The sequence below is a fragment of the Chrysoperla carnea genome, chromosome 5 (genome assembly GCF_905475395.1).
Source record: "Chrysoperla carnea chromosome 5, inChrCarn1.1, whole genome shotgun sequence".
In the NCBI taxonomy this organism is placed as follows: domain Eukaryota; kingdom Metazoa; phylum Arthropoda; class Insecta; order Neuroptera; family Chrysopidae; genus Chrysoperla; species Chrysoperla carnea.
The window spans coordinates 34,520,590-34,536,808 of NC_058341.1; the positions used below are offsets into that span (position 1 = coordinate 34,520,590).

A 16,219-nucleotide genomic window follows, 5' to 3' on the forward strand; every position below is an offset into this window, starting at 1 on the left:
AGGTCGAGGAAATCATAACACCTCGAAAATAGTAGCAACACCCCTGAAACTACCATTTTCATTTCCATTTAAGCTAGAATGAAAGGGCCTTTTCATTCGTAGTAGAGTCAAATTATTGGAAAACGATAAAAAAATATAAGATAAGTCGCAAAAAGTAGTTTATTATAAATTAAAAAACAGGTAGAGGTGAATGTTATAATCATTTAGGAATTTTTCGTTTAAACAGAATTTTTATTCAAGGATCAAATAAAACCTTTATAATACCTTTTAAGAATTAGTACAAATATTTTTCTTCCATAAAGGATGTTACAAAACTAATTATACTGAAAAGAAAACAATTCTATGAGTATTTAGTATGTAAGTGGATGTGTTGTTATTAGCTACCTGGCTACGGAAACAAAATGGTAAAGCTTTCTTATATGAGGTAAGAATAGAGATTTTATAGAATTAAAACGGAAATTACTTAGTTGTAATTCTAGTAGTTTTTCTTGTTGAATTTATCATGTAGAAAAACATAAGTTTATTAGGACGTACAAGATATGAAGAATTGTAATGTATCTTGAAACCACAGACTACTAATGCAATATAAGTACCTACATATGTTACTACTAATACAATACAAGCACGGATCTAGATCGGGTCAATTGAAAAAAGTAAGGTAAAATTCATTTGAAACATAGGAGATTGTATTTGTTTTCGAATAAATATAACTATTCTTCCAATCGTTAAGGATGTATGAGCATGATAACAATGTTTGATTTAAAGGATCAAAATTTTTTCATAGACAGACTTTTACTCAAAGAATATTTGGCTGAAATTTCAGCATAGGTATCCATGCTGAAAACGACATATTTTGAAAGTTTTTGATAATTTTTACTTGGAATGAATGAAAACAAATTAAAAAAAAACTTTTTAATGGAAATTAAACATATAAGCATTGCCATAGAAAAGAATATAACCAAGTGTCTCCGTCCATATAAGGGATGTAAGAGCAGGGTAAATTTAGGGTTGAAATTATCTTATTTTCAACTTTGTTATAAGTTGAAGAATGTAGACGATATAATAAAATAACAATAAAATTTTCCGATATGTGCCATGGTTTTCGAAATATCGAAAGCTGAATAATTAAACAAAATTTTCAATTTTGGATATTTTGAAATTTACGCCAGATTACGAAAAATTTTATTCTTACTTTTCGTCTTATATCGCCAAGTTATAATTTATTTAATTTCGATATAAAATTGCTTAATACGAAGAGAATGATAATAAATATAGTTTAAAAAACTAAAAACCACGCTTGTTGCTTGTTAAGTATATATGTATAGTATGGCTATCGGTAGTATAATGTATATAACTGATGATGTTCTATGCATGGGTATGCTATTAGAGAATTACATACAAACATACAAATATACATACAGGTGAAGCTTATATAAGCGTGTTAAAAAATTTATTTGGTAACATATATTGATTAGAACTGCTTATTCGCTCCGTGCGTGAGTTTCGTTTCCATGGTAACGATACGCTACTTTAATCATAGAATTGTATGGATGCATATATAATTGTATGGATTGCATTTAAGACTTACATTGAAAATTTAATATTATTGTCTCACAAATTTAAATAAATAATTATGATAATTTACATTTGAAAAATAATATTTGTGCAATTTGATTTCTTATTTTCACAATTTTTAATGCATTAAGTTTAATTAATTCGTGTTTTACAATAATTTTAATTTGACATTTCTATAACATTAACATGTAAAGAACTGCAAATTAGTAATAACAGCCCCCTTTAACGCCAAAATTTTTCACTGGAAGCGCTGGCATCGACTTGGACTATTGTCCCTACCATGACTACGCACACAACGAATAGATACAATTATGACAAAGTGTAATATGAACAATTATTGACAATAATATATGGCAATTATAAGATACATAACATCTTTTGTCCTATAAAATACTTGTTTCTGCATATCTTACAGCAAGATTGATTATTATTGATTCACCCTGTATGAGATAAAAGTATTAAATTTGTTATTAAAAAAACAAACAATCCATTTAGAAAGTTACATAAAAAGATCACTCTGTATTTACTGTCCAAACATTCGTAAATAACACTATCATAAAAAAACATCTATATAACATATATATTTTTGTTACATCGAAAATATACACTTTTTCTGACAATTTTTTATATCATGTATAAAACAATTTAATCCTTTAGGGAATTTTAAAAGGTGCTCTTGCTATAATATAAATCCTGTGGAGATAAAACAAAAAAAAAAACAACATATACTAACAAACGAAACACTAGCAAAAAATAACAAAATTCTATTAAAAACTTACCCAAATTTCTCTGTGCATTTGGTGATAACTTTGACTGACCTTCCAGAATGTATATCTTGTTTTGTAAATTGAAAAATACTTTAAAATAATGTCTGAGTGTTTTCAAAACACGTCGTATTATTAAAAACTTCACCGTTATTAATCTATAAATACATTGTTAGAAAAAATTTACAAATAAATAACCAAGCTTTGTGTAAGTAGTACCTCCAAATGCGACTTATCTGAAAATTTTCATTGATAAATCATTTTTTAAATTCTTTTTCATTTCTTTTTCCTTTTTTATTATCCTTTTATTACAGAAGGATCTTGTCGCACACAAATTGTGAACTAAACGGAAAGCGAAGTGTGGTAAACGGTGATATAATTTTTGAAAATGTTGGGGTGCATTCTAAAAACAATGATAGAATTACATTGGATCATAGTTATTGCATAGAATTGCCGAAATATCTTTGTCACGCCAAATAATTTAAACATGTTCTACCTAAGAAACTACCAATCTAACAGGAATTAGTAATATTATTTCCTACTTTTTAGCTCATCTAGTATTTAGTTCTAGCAACAAAAGTGAGTTTTTTAATTTTTTAAACTATTTATTAATATAATGGCATTTTATCTGCGCTTCCACCATCAAAAATGTATTAGTTAATCGTTAGTACTGAAGGTCTTGATCAGGTTAATCGCACAAACTTTTAAAAGTATTGTATTGCCAATGGTTCTTGATAAGTATGCAAAATTTCAATACAAACCGTCGTATTAAAGTGAGTAGAAAACACGTTCAAAGATTCCGTTACATAGATACATACAGCTATGAACAGCGTGCAAAAAACCCTAAATGCGAAGTAATTAACAAAAAAATTTCTATGATTCTCCCACTACGAAAACAATTTTCTAGAACTCTCGAAGGTATATTCAGAAATTCGGATAGCTTATAGTTTTTCGCTAATCAGTTGACTACATCTAAAATGATTGCATGAAACAAAGAGTGGTAAGAAACATGATAATAACTTCAAAGCTATGAAAGTTTTCAGAAAAGCACATCGGGAGGAGTATTCCTTACATAACAATCTCTAACCAAAAAAAGGTTTATAACTAAAATAAAATTTTTAAAGTAAAAGAATGTTTTATGTTCTTTTTGAGAGTTTTTAAATAATATGAAAATCCATGGTATGGTATCCACGACATAACACAATATATACACTTCCTGTGTTTTTAAGTATCATTGACATGAATCGACATTAGCATGAAAGGATGGCTGAAAATGGTACATTTTATTGTGGTAAGACACTAAGTGTTTTTTAATAATAAGCCACCCTAAGATTTTCTTTACATTAAAAAGCTTTATACAAAAATTTTTTTTTATAAAAAAACAACGCTTGTAAATGCTTTTTATGTGTAAAATAAAATTTAAAACATTTTAAGATTTTTTTCTTGGTCCTAATTACCCAACAGCAAACATATTTTATTTTTGATTGTATCTATAGTGAATTTTTATATCATGTATATATGAATTATATCAACGTAGACTAAAAATTCAAAAAATTAAACGCTTAAAAATATTGATGCTACGAACATAATATTGGTAAAGGTGTTCATAAAATCACCTAATTAGTTTATTTCCAGTTGTCCGTCCGTCCGCCCGTTTGTATATCTGTCTGTGAACACGATAATTCAAAAACCAAAAAAGTTATCAAGCTGAATTTTTTATAGCATGCTCAGGACGTAAAAAGTGAGATCAAATTCGTAAATGAGAAACATAGGCCAATTGAGTCTTGGTGTCATAGGACCCATCTTAAATAACGGTTTAGACTGCATGCTATACAAATTTCAGCTTGATATCTCGTTTGGTTTTTTTTTGGAGGAAGAATCATCGCTCTTTACTCGTGTGGATGCAAATTAGGTTAGAAACATTATATAGTACGTCTACAGATATTGTATATAATTTTAATTTATACTTTACATATATTATGTATGTGTTTGTTTGTTTATAGCATATATGTTTATATACTATATCCACTGAGGAAGTGAGAAGAAAAATACACTTATGACTTTGTGTGTATGAGAGGCTATACACACAGTATGGATGTTTCTTTACTTACTTGGCGTAAAAAGATCAACGATTGCGTAGGCAACGATCCCTATGCATTATATTTCAACACTTAACTCAGCAATTTTTTTTCTTCATTTTTATAACTGTTTGTTCTCTAATTAAGGATGTATGAGGAGGATGATTAAGGATGTAATTTTTAAAATATCGAAAATTGAAAATTTTGTTTAATTATATAACTTTCAATATTTCGAAAATAAAAGCAGATATCGAAAAATTTTATTCTTATTTTCCGTCTACATTCATGAAGTTATAACAATATTCACGATCAAAGTTGAAAATAAGGTATAAATTATTTCAAACCACAAGTCTTAACTTTCCTTAGCGCTCGTACTACTTTAAATAAACAACAAAAATATTATTAATAATTGCTTTCTTTGTTCGGATACGTATTTACAAATCAATACCCTAAAATTTGATATATATATATATATATATATATATATATATATATATATATATATATATATATTTATTTATATATATATATATTCTTTAAAATTAAGTGCTATGATTAGGGCACGCTCCTGTATCATTAATTTTCAATTTGTAATAACTATTTTAAACAAAAACTCATAAATAAATGCATAAACTCTCATGATATGGAGTAAAATTATTTCTTATAATATTTTATTTCAAATCTTCCGACGTGAATTGTAAGCTTTTATTGACATTTTCATTATTTTACATATTCATTTGTTATATAAAATATATTAAATAATCACAATCACGATTTTAGTATAATTTGAATATGTTAAAATATTCCCCAAATTTGACATAAAACATGACTTTGTTTAAATTAGTAAAAATCAACATTATGATTACGATTAAATTAAAATTTTCTTTTAGCGTTTCAACATTAATTATATATGCAAATTATATATACGTGTATTTAACACTGTATACCACTATTTTAAGGTATAGATCGAGAGGCAATTGTGGGGTCGTAAAAAACATCAAGAAAGTTGTATGAATCAGTTCTTATAACGTAAGTATCAGTTGTATTAATAAAACTTTCAAAAACATTCCCGTTGAAAATATATCGTGATATATAGATATATAAGTCGTATTATGAACTACCGCAAAAATCCATAAGGATCTCCGGAAAATTGTTCTCTACCAAAATTACAATTTTTACTTCTATTACATTTTGGTAAGTATTTTTACAAAGTTTGCTTACAACTAATATAATGTTATTTTTTGTGACTCGGAACCAAGATGAGCATAAGATCTTTTATCCAGATTTAATAAAAGAGAATTAAAAAAATATATACATATATCAGGAATCGAACTCGATTGTCTTGGATTCTTGTCAAGCGCCTTAACCAACTTATGCCCTAGGCATGTCGTGAAATTTGTTGAAATTAACGAATTTTTATTCATATTTGTTTATTCAGCATTAACATATTTTTGTTTGTTTAGTAAATTTTGTAAACGAATTTAAACATCAATGTCGATTTTCGATTATTATTAATGTTTATGATACAATGGCGTAAACTATATAGATAACTAACTTCGAGTCGAGTATTATTCAGCATAGAAATAGCTGCTTAACATGATTGAAAAAATCAAATAAGACAGGCATATGACTCTTTTACATTCTATTTAAATAAAATTTTCTCTTAATGGATCATAAATTTAGTATTATAAATTATATAAATTTATAATTTCTTTATAATAACTTGATTTATTGACATTTGGTAAAAGCAGGAATGTTAGGAAAGCCAATTAAGGATTAAGGTTACTTTCTTTGGTTTCTATCGAGAATTTAACTATCAAGTTTTGGTTGGGAAGTTCAAGGTAATACATCACATTAGAATAAAAAATAATAGAAAGAAATAAAAAAAAGTCTACTTAAATATTGGAATCTTGGGCTAATTAATACTTAATAATTTACCTTCGTTACATGTAGTGTATCACGCTGATCGTAAACATAATCTACAACTTTTATTACATTTTCCCTAAAGTAATTGTTCAAGTTTGTAGGTGTTATTTTAATCAGACATTCACTGTGATGTTAAAAGAGACGAAAGTGCCTAAAATTACGTCTTTGTACAGTGTGATGTAAAACTATTTATTATCCTGTCGAAAGCTATTGGAACTTTTTGAAAGCTTCTTATTTCTAGCAACAATTTCGGTAAGAATTGAAAAGGATATTTACGCCATATCACTGGGATGTTAACTTGCTGTTAGACCTGAGAGACAGGGTGTTAGAGACAAGTCGCAAACAATGAAATTTATACACTATTGCTTATTGAATATAACTACGTTTCCCTTTTAAATTAAATATGATCAATGTTTCCTAGAGAATGTATACAACATATACTGCCTGCACCCTTCGGTACGATTGACTCATTTTCTAGAATTATTCAAAATAATGTATTCAGATCAAATCTCGAAAATTTAATGAAAAATGTGGATAAACGTTTAAGAAAACATGCTTAACAGTCATGATCAATTTTATAAATTATTGTATAAGCGTTTTGTTTTTTAAAATTCAGAAATTTTATTGATGCATCTTGTACTTTTATACCTATCGTAAGTATCGTATATACACATTGTTCTATATTGTGTAAATGGATGGAAATCCTCCCTTTCAACAGTGAAGGGTAGATTTAATATGATGTATAGAATACCAACTTATAATTCCAAGGGATGTCCTCTGATTGGCGAAAGTTTCATTTTAAATTAAAGTTTGTTTATCGATACCGTTAGACATATCGATACCAAAACGAAAAATGTTATCAAAAAGCTGAAATTTTGTGTGTCAATTAACGAGCATTTTAATACTGTATAAAGTTCAAGGCGATTCTTTGGACGGTTTACGATAAATTAATTACTAAACACAGTCCTTTTAATATGGTGGTATTTGAAGAAGTCGTAATAAATGTTGGTTTTTTAGTCAATAAGTGCTTTTAAAAATGTTACTATTTACAAAAAAAAACTTTTATCAATATTCCACAAGCTTTAATCTTAATAATCATACCAAAATTAAGAACTGTGTATAAAAATCAAAAACTGTTTTTGGTAAAAACACTGATTTTTTCTGTAAACTTTCTCATCAATTTCTCCTAAACCGAATAGAGAATCGATCGATTTGAATTGTTCACAAAAGACGTATAAAATTAAAACATTAATTGATTAATAAAATTTCAAATTTTTGGTATCATTTAAATTTTTTCGAAATACCTTAAGTTTGAAAAAAAACCTACTAAGACAAATTTATTTTTTATATTTACTGTAGATAATTGGATTTTTTTCAAATGTATATTAAAGGAAGAGATGACAGTTTTTTATTATATCTCATCCAAAGGCACGAAAAGGAACAAAGATCCAAAACAAATTTACAACTGGCTTATGTATACATACGAACACGGTTTGATGACATAAAATATTTTTCAATGGGTTTGAGTTGATACTTTAACAGAAGGTACCACTTTCCTCATGTTTTCATAGGCTGGTAGGCTTGTAAAAAGTAAGTAAAAAGAGTTCACAAAAAAATGAGAGAAGTGATCTATTAACGCAATTGTAACTTCTTATGATTCTTCTCGATCGAGTAATCATTTCGTGTAAGGTAGCCATTATTCTATCAAGTTTAATTGCTGTTTTTTATCATCAACGCCCTTTGGTACTTATCTTGCTAAAATATTGTCAAAAAGTTTTGGATTGCATACGCGGTAAGAGTAGATGAGCTTATAGTGAAATGAGGTATAATACTGTTCTTTGAATTTTTGTATAAATTAATTATTTAAACTTTGCATTAGGTACTATACCTGAACAATGAAAAGGTCAATAATTTTTTTACGTTAAGTAGTTTTTTTCTCGAATTAAAAAACTTTAATTAAGTTCATGTTCAAATTAGAGACGGTCGATCGAATTTTGATGGTAATTGTATTATCTTAATTAATATAAAAATTTAGAATTTTCGGACACTATATGCATACTCAAGCAGATAATTACCTTAAATGTCCGCCTTTGGTTACTTAAAGATCAATTCTATTTACTGTGCTATCGAATGAAAATTTTATTACTACATATTATTATACATTCCTTTTGTAGTTTTTTATTATTTGTACGGTAAGGCATTCACTTGATTTCTACGGTCCTGCGGATCCTTTAAGTTGGCCACTGTAAGAATTCATAAATAAAATTAAAAATAAAACGTATTTGCAATCGAAGATTATTAGTATTTATCAGTCTTCATTATCTTTAAAACTCTTTGTACGCATACGATATAACAAGCCACTCACATGAAAAAATCATCGACTATGTACAGAATATTTAAATATTCAATGAATTTTACTTTTCGAGGAATTTTTTTTTTTATTAATCGTAAATCAACACTTTTTTTATACGTAAAGCCTAATCAATTTAGTTGGCTATAAATTTTTTACGATGTATGGTTCTATAATTGGATTCGAATTCATGTGAATTTTTATCTTGAGAATCATTTTCTATTTGTCTTATATTTCCATACAAATTTAATTTTTTTGAATGAATTTTTTAGAAGGAATAAGTACACAATTATAGGGTGGGACAGAAAAGTGTGTGATTTTGAAAAAACTATAAATAAAATTTCATCAATTTTTCCAGATTAACCCTTTATCACCTTAAACTACATCAAAGATAATTTAAGAAAATTAATGGAGATTTCATGAATGAAATTTGTATTGTTGTTAAAGTAGTTCTCTCGTGAAATGGCTTTTCTTAAGAAATCTATGAAATGTTACGAAACAAGTGTATTTAATAAAAAATGAAAATTCAGTTAATTTAGTAAATATAGTTAATTTTTAATATTTGGTCGGCAAGACGTAAATAATAGTGCAGGTGAGTTCTGAAGTTCCAATAAATGACGAAAAGAGCACTTCTACTTCTTATAAAAGAAAATTTTTAAGTTGAATTAAATTAATAATTTCGTTAAAACAAGTGAAAGCAAACAATTGACTTGAGTTAGTTGTTGAAATACCCTGTATAGAAAGTGTTGAATGCCAGTGCTTGCATTATTTTTTATAGATTAGAACAGTTTAAAAAACCAACAAAATTAGGTGGACCTTTCGGTCGCTATTATTTTAGTCGAAAAGTTCGAAAATTTTAAAATAAAACTCCCTGGACATGAAAGTTTTTCACTAATTTGTACCCTAACGGGAGCTAATTTATTTAGGAGGAACATTTTTTACATTTTAACTTTTGTTCTATCTCTAACGATTTACAGGATGGGTCCTACGGACCTAAGACCCAATTTATGTATGTGGCTCATTTACAATTGATAGCTTGATTTATCTTTTCGTTTTTCAGTGATCACGGATGGGGGGGGGGGCAGATAGACGCACGGACAACCGGAAATGGACTAATTAGGTGAACGCCCTTTGTGCGAGTTTTAAACTACGGTCTTCGCTTAGTGCGAGCTTTAAACGTAATTGAATTTTTTTCCATCGTTGCACAATTTACTAATCTTGAATATTAATAAAAGGTTTTTTTACCTACATACAAAATAAAAAAGTTTTAATGACAATTTCAAATTATAAACACATAATTTAAAACAAATTTATAAAAGTTTTCATATTTTACAAATAATTTCCTTTGATAATTACATTACGAAACACAAAAACTAAGTTCTATTTTATTATATTTCATATTAAAATTTATTATAAATACATAGGGTAATGTGTTGTACCTTTTAGCAAATGTACTTTCTTTCGAGTCAAATTATTTTGGCAAAAAGAATACAATTTTATTTATTAATTTACAAGTTTATTGTTATGTTCTGTGTTTTCAATATCACATGTAAACATAACGTAAAAGATAGAGGTAAGTATCCATCCCCCTATAAAAAAGTCCGATTGAATTCCAATTCAATCCAGTAAAATCCAATATGAAATTTCCAATTCGATCCCATTCATGAATTGCAACCAATTGGTATAAATTGGAAATTTGTTTTCAACTAAACTCGATACATTTCCATTAAATTTCAATTCAAAACTTTAATTGGTTTCAATTTTAATGAGTAGAAATGAATCGAAACTTTTTTACAATTGAATCCTATTCCTTCTGATTGATTGAATTGTAAATCTCCGAGTTATGATTCGATTCCGTTTTTTTTCAGTGTCATGCATCTTGAGTCAAAACATTATACTCTACCACCGATCAATGATCATTGAAAGGCACTGAATGTTACAATTATTTTGACTTTTAATTAGTTTCATAGGGTAAAACATTCCCCCTGAGATGCACAAAAATGTCTTTTTCACTGCTTTAATCTAGTTTATCATCTGACCTTGTTCTAGAGACCTGCAAAGAATACATGTTGAAGAGAGCGTTCTCAGTCGAGGTGATCCAAGGAAATGATCCATAGTACACTACGGTCTTTTACAATTAATATCATGTTATTACTGGTGGTATAAGAAGAAACTAGATCTATCAATGTACATTGTGTCCTAGGTAAGATACTCTCCCATAAATAAAATTTTTGTTTGAGTAAAAAGTATATAATGTTTATTAAATGGTTGACAATTTATATATCGTTTATGAATTAATAAAATAAGAGGGTTGTATATTATTTTTTATTTCTTTTATGTATTTTAATTATCATTTGTTTTATTATTATTTTTTGTGTTTTATTATACATCAAATATATTTTTATATATTTATATTTATAATTCTTTTCAAGTAATAATAATACTCTACGTTTATTTATAATTTTTATTCAAATATAAATAAAATATATTAAGAATGAACTGGATGATGCTCTAGGGATTCAGTAAATTAACAATCTCAAACGATTTTTCATGAAGAATGATACAATTTTTTTGAGTACCTATTTCAGAAATTTACGTTATGCTTATTTTAATGGGCACTTAATCGAACGTCATGTATCAACGACGGTTGCATGTTGTTTGCTTATTAACGTTTGCAAGTTGCTATCAAATTTACGCTTAACAAATGATGAAAAATCGTCTCATATTGACGATATGATCCAATAAAAATCGTATTCGAGCTAATTATCGTGTCCGGTAAATTAGCTTGATATTTACATTCGTTTAAAAAAAAGTGGTTGGTTGGTATTATAAATCAAACTAAATGCTTGAAATATAATTTAAAAAAACAAAAAGGTTTTTGATTATATCTCATACACCAATTGATTAATGAAGCTGAAAGTTTTATTAATCTTTTTGGAAAACCCTTTATATTGCTGTTAAATAATTAATCTCTGCGTGAATGGGTTCCCATAGGAATATGATAATTTACTGAGATGAGAGGAGCTTTTAAAACCTGTAGGTAGGTATAAAATATTACCATTCTAAATTTTAGGTCGATAAATTTATTATACGATTTACCATGAAAAGAAGACATTAGTGAATATTATGATGGATTTTCATGAGAATGGAGAATATTTCTAGTGGTAAAAATCAGCCCACTTTCATAAAGATATAGGAGTTATCATTATAAATATGATTTAAAAATATTTTATGATTTAATATTACAAACTTCGGGAATAGGTACATCATGCGAATAGCAGAAAAAAGTCTATTCGCTCCGAGCGTGAATTTCGTTTCCATGACAACGATACACTACTTTAATTATAGAATTAATGGATGCATATATAATTGTGTGGATTGCATTGAAAACTTACATTTAAAATTTAATATTCTTGTTTCACAAATTTAAATAAATAATTACGATAATTAACATTTGAAAAATAATATTTGTACAATTTGATTTCTTATTTTCACAATTTTTAATGCATTAAGTTTAATTAATTAGTGTTTTTCAATCATTTTAATTTGACAGTTTCTATATCATTAACATGTAAAGAATTGCAAATTAGTCATAACAGCCCACTTTATCTCCAAAATTTTTCACTTAAAGCGCTGGCATCGATTTTATTATCCCTACCATGACTACGCACACAACGAATATTAATATATTTACATTCATAATTCTATATGAATATATTAACATAGGAAACGCAGTAAATTAAATCTTGACAGCGGAGAAAGAGACAGAACTGATAGACGTTCTTCCCTTTCTGCCACGCAGCCAAAAATAATAGCAACTACAATCAAGCGCGCAGACAAAAACACATGTTTTGTATACACTATTATGGCTAATTACCGCGGAACGACACCACATGTTTTTTATACAGTTTGGCAACCATCTCGCTAGCCATTTATAATATATGAAGTAAGAATGAGTATAATATATGAAGTTAGACGTTCTTATGCGCAAGACAAAGAAAACAATACGTACAATATATTGTATATCAATCACATGCACTTGGTGGGTCTATTGACAGCGATCATACCACATAAGAGACAGTGCCTTGAATAAAGCATAATTGCTGTCTATTGACACAGCAAACCTCCCTGACTATTTGTTTGTTTACTGCTGGGTTGTTTTCTTTGTTTTATGCATAAGAACGTCTTACTTTATATATTATAAATGACTGACGAGATGGTTACCAAACTGTACTATTACGGATATAGCACGTATAAGCGAGACGAAGACAGACCTATCTTATCTGGTTTCTCTTTACCACAATAAACCGTTTGGGCGACAACTTTGCAGCTCTATGGTATTATCTCTCAGTAAATAATAGATTTTTTTTTAAATTTCAGTGTGAGGCAATAAAATCAATAAGTTTTATATGTTCCTGGAACTATATTCAAAGAAAGACTAATTTGCTTGACAGAGCTTAAAATTTATTATAAAATTTTGTGAAGGAAATAAAATTCATTAGAAAATTTTCACATAAATGAAGCAATAAAATTTTATATATTTCGACAAGGTTTCCAAGTTTTCTCAATAATTATGTTTCAGCACGCTAGAATGTTGAATGTTTATCTGTTCCAATAAAAATTGATGATACCATAAACAATTTCTACAATTTAAACATTTCCTTTGTTCAAGTAAATATATTAATTTTAATGCCAATACAAGTTAATTACAAAGTTTTTCCGACATAAAAGAAATTTGAAACCATGCCAACAGGACTATTTATGGATTTTTTAGTACTTACTAGGTATTTATTACTAGTACTACCAATCTTTTTAAAAAGAGCTATAGAATGAAATAATCTGTACGTTTTCAAAATTTTGTTAGATAAAGTTCGTAAATTATATACATTTATGCATTTTGGCAAACTCGAAAAGCTTCTCAACCTTGAAAACCACTATTTTTGAAATATTAAACTGGCCATTTCTCGGATATAGACAAATATAAAAAAAAAATTGTAAGTAAACTATTCTGTTTGAAATTTAAAAAAAAAAAATTTAGTTCTTTATAAAAATCGCGTAAAAATACTACTTTTGCTGTACTATATATGTTTCAATGATGACTTACTTATTCTTTAAATTATCATGTATTTATTCAGAGTCTAAGTTTATATAAATATCATGTTTTATTTTTCTTCCCTGTTTTTCTAGCAGGTTAAACAGTCACGTTGTCACGTAGACCTATTTTCCAGTTCATGTTATAAGTAGATTAACGAACGAAGCAACGAGTACCCTTCACATAAATGATTTTTCATATTGATGCCGATGTTTTCTTCGACATATTGGTAATATTTGTTAAAATATGATTCAACGTAATATTTTATTAGGATCTCGAAAAGACGTTGAAAATGAAATTAATAGTTGACGTAGGATATATATGAAATTTTTATATATATATATATCTTATAGGTATATACAGCGTGTCCAATGAAGGGAACTTATTTACGATGAATTTCATTTTTAACCGCCAAACTAAATAGGAGTGTTATAAGTTTTGACCGCCATGTATGCATGCCTGTCGGTCTGTCTGTCTGTGGCATCGTAGCGCCAAAACGGATGAACCGATTTTGATTTTTTTTGGTTTTGTTTGAAAGGTAATTTAATAGAGAGTGTTTAACGTGCAAATTTTTTTTATTTCTCTGCCTTTCAAATAGAAAAAAACTCTTCAAATCTCCGTTTAAGAGATGTGTTGACACATACAAACACACAAACAGACAAAAAGACAGACAGACTGACAGACAAGCAAACAGACACGCACACACACATAGTGGTCAAACTTATAGGCCTCTTCTTTTTGCGACGGGGGCTAGAAATAATATCCTTAGTAAAGCATACGTCATTCACACAGTTTCTATGGAATGATTTGTCATTTTTGTTAACTGGGATGTTTTACTTGTCATAAGTTCATAATTCATGGCGGATTCTAACGGAATAAGCTGAATATTCGTTAAGCTGAACCTTTATTTTAATAGTACAATTGCTGTCTCAAAAGTCGCATATGATGACGTGTAAGCTTCCTTAGATATTCAAGGTCAAAGCTCACAAAAAGAAGTTTTTTGGGAATATCTCGTTTCCTTTGCTTTCAATTGTATTTACATCTATCAAAAGAGTTTCAGAGTATAACACTCTAGACACATTTCGTCTGAAATCTATTTGTATACGTTGAATCATTTTTGAAATCATGTGTGACTTTTGAGACAACGTACTCTCAAAATAAAGGTTTGTATAAATATTCCTATTCCGTTAAATTCCGAGCTTGACCCCTTTTTTTGAATAAGATGAGTGGATTATAATACAAAAAACTCAAATAGTGACATTTAAAAAAAAATGCGAATATAGAACACCGTATAAATTGTATACAAATAATATTTAGGAAGGCAGCTAAATCGAACATAGCGGTCAAACTTATAACACCTTTTTTTTTTAGTTCGGAGGCTAAAAATGGGTAAAAAAATTGAAAAAATAGTAATTCAAAATATTCTTGTTTTTCTGGGTTTTTAAATATTTAGGTCTTTCTTTTTTCCCAAATATATTTGCTACGTAGAGGTTGTGCGAAGTTTAAAAGATTCTTAATGTTTTAAACACAAAAATAATTAATTATAATAATTTGAATTTTATACGAATCGGCATATTTCTCACTTTAACAACCTTAATTGATCGTTATAATGCTCATTTTAATAAAAAAATTTTCAGAAATAGCAAGACTTTATAATTATTATCATATAAAGTTTATATGACAGGGTTGTTCAATAACATGCTAATCGAAGAAATTTTGTTTTAAAGATGTTACCAAGTAAATAAGAGAGACGCGTTGTTCAAAAAGTTGTTACCAATTAAGTAGAGGACACGTTTACTTTAAAAATATAATATTATAATAATATTTTATTATATATAATAAATTATACATAATAAGATATTAACTATAACATTATGTTCTTAAAATAGTAAATTTCAATTAAGTGATAAAACTTTTTGGACAAAATACTCCCAATTTACGTGCGAAAACATCATATTTAACAACCCTCTACTTATAATTATCTTTTACAAAATAATACTTATCAAAAACTAGTTTCACTCCACTATTAAGTCCGTTTACACTCACTATAATAGTGATAATACATATTAATAACATTAAAGTGTAATTTATAGCCTATTATAAAACTTTTATGTAATTTCTAACTTTGATAATCCTTTTATTCATTAGTTCTTCATATTTAAATAAAATATATTTAGTGGAGTGTCTAGCAACAGCTTCAAATGGTATTTTTAATGAGTGAATGCCAGATTTATTTTTCTCACTTATTATTCGCTTACCTATAATTGGTAAAATAAAAACAAGAATATTATACTATTTTCTCCTCAAAATTTAAGGTAACGTTTAATACCAGAATATGTTATAACACTTTCCTCATCAAAAACTAATGTACTTTGAGTATGATCTAAAAAACATTATACAATGGTCAGTTTGTACAAGAGACAAAAGAATCAAA

At 27.6% G+C, this 16,219-nt stretch overlaps 1 protein-coding gene across 1 annotated transcript in view; it reads right to left on the minus strand.

Annotated features, from left to right (window-relative positions):
• The window catches only part of LOC123301130 (ras-like protein family member 10B), a 122,190-nt gene that overhangs the window by 63,797 nt on the left and 42,174 nt on the right, over positions 1 to 16,219 (minus strand). Inside the window, exon 2 of the mRNA XM_044883864.1 lies at positions 2,355 to 2,481. Within this exon, the coding sequence (XP_044739799.1) occupies positions 2,355 to 2,481 (127 nt within the window). The remainder of the gene's footprint in view (positions 1 to 2,354; positions 2,482 to 16,219) is intronic.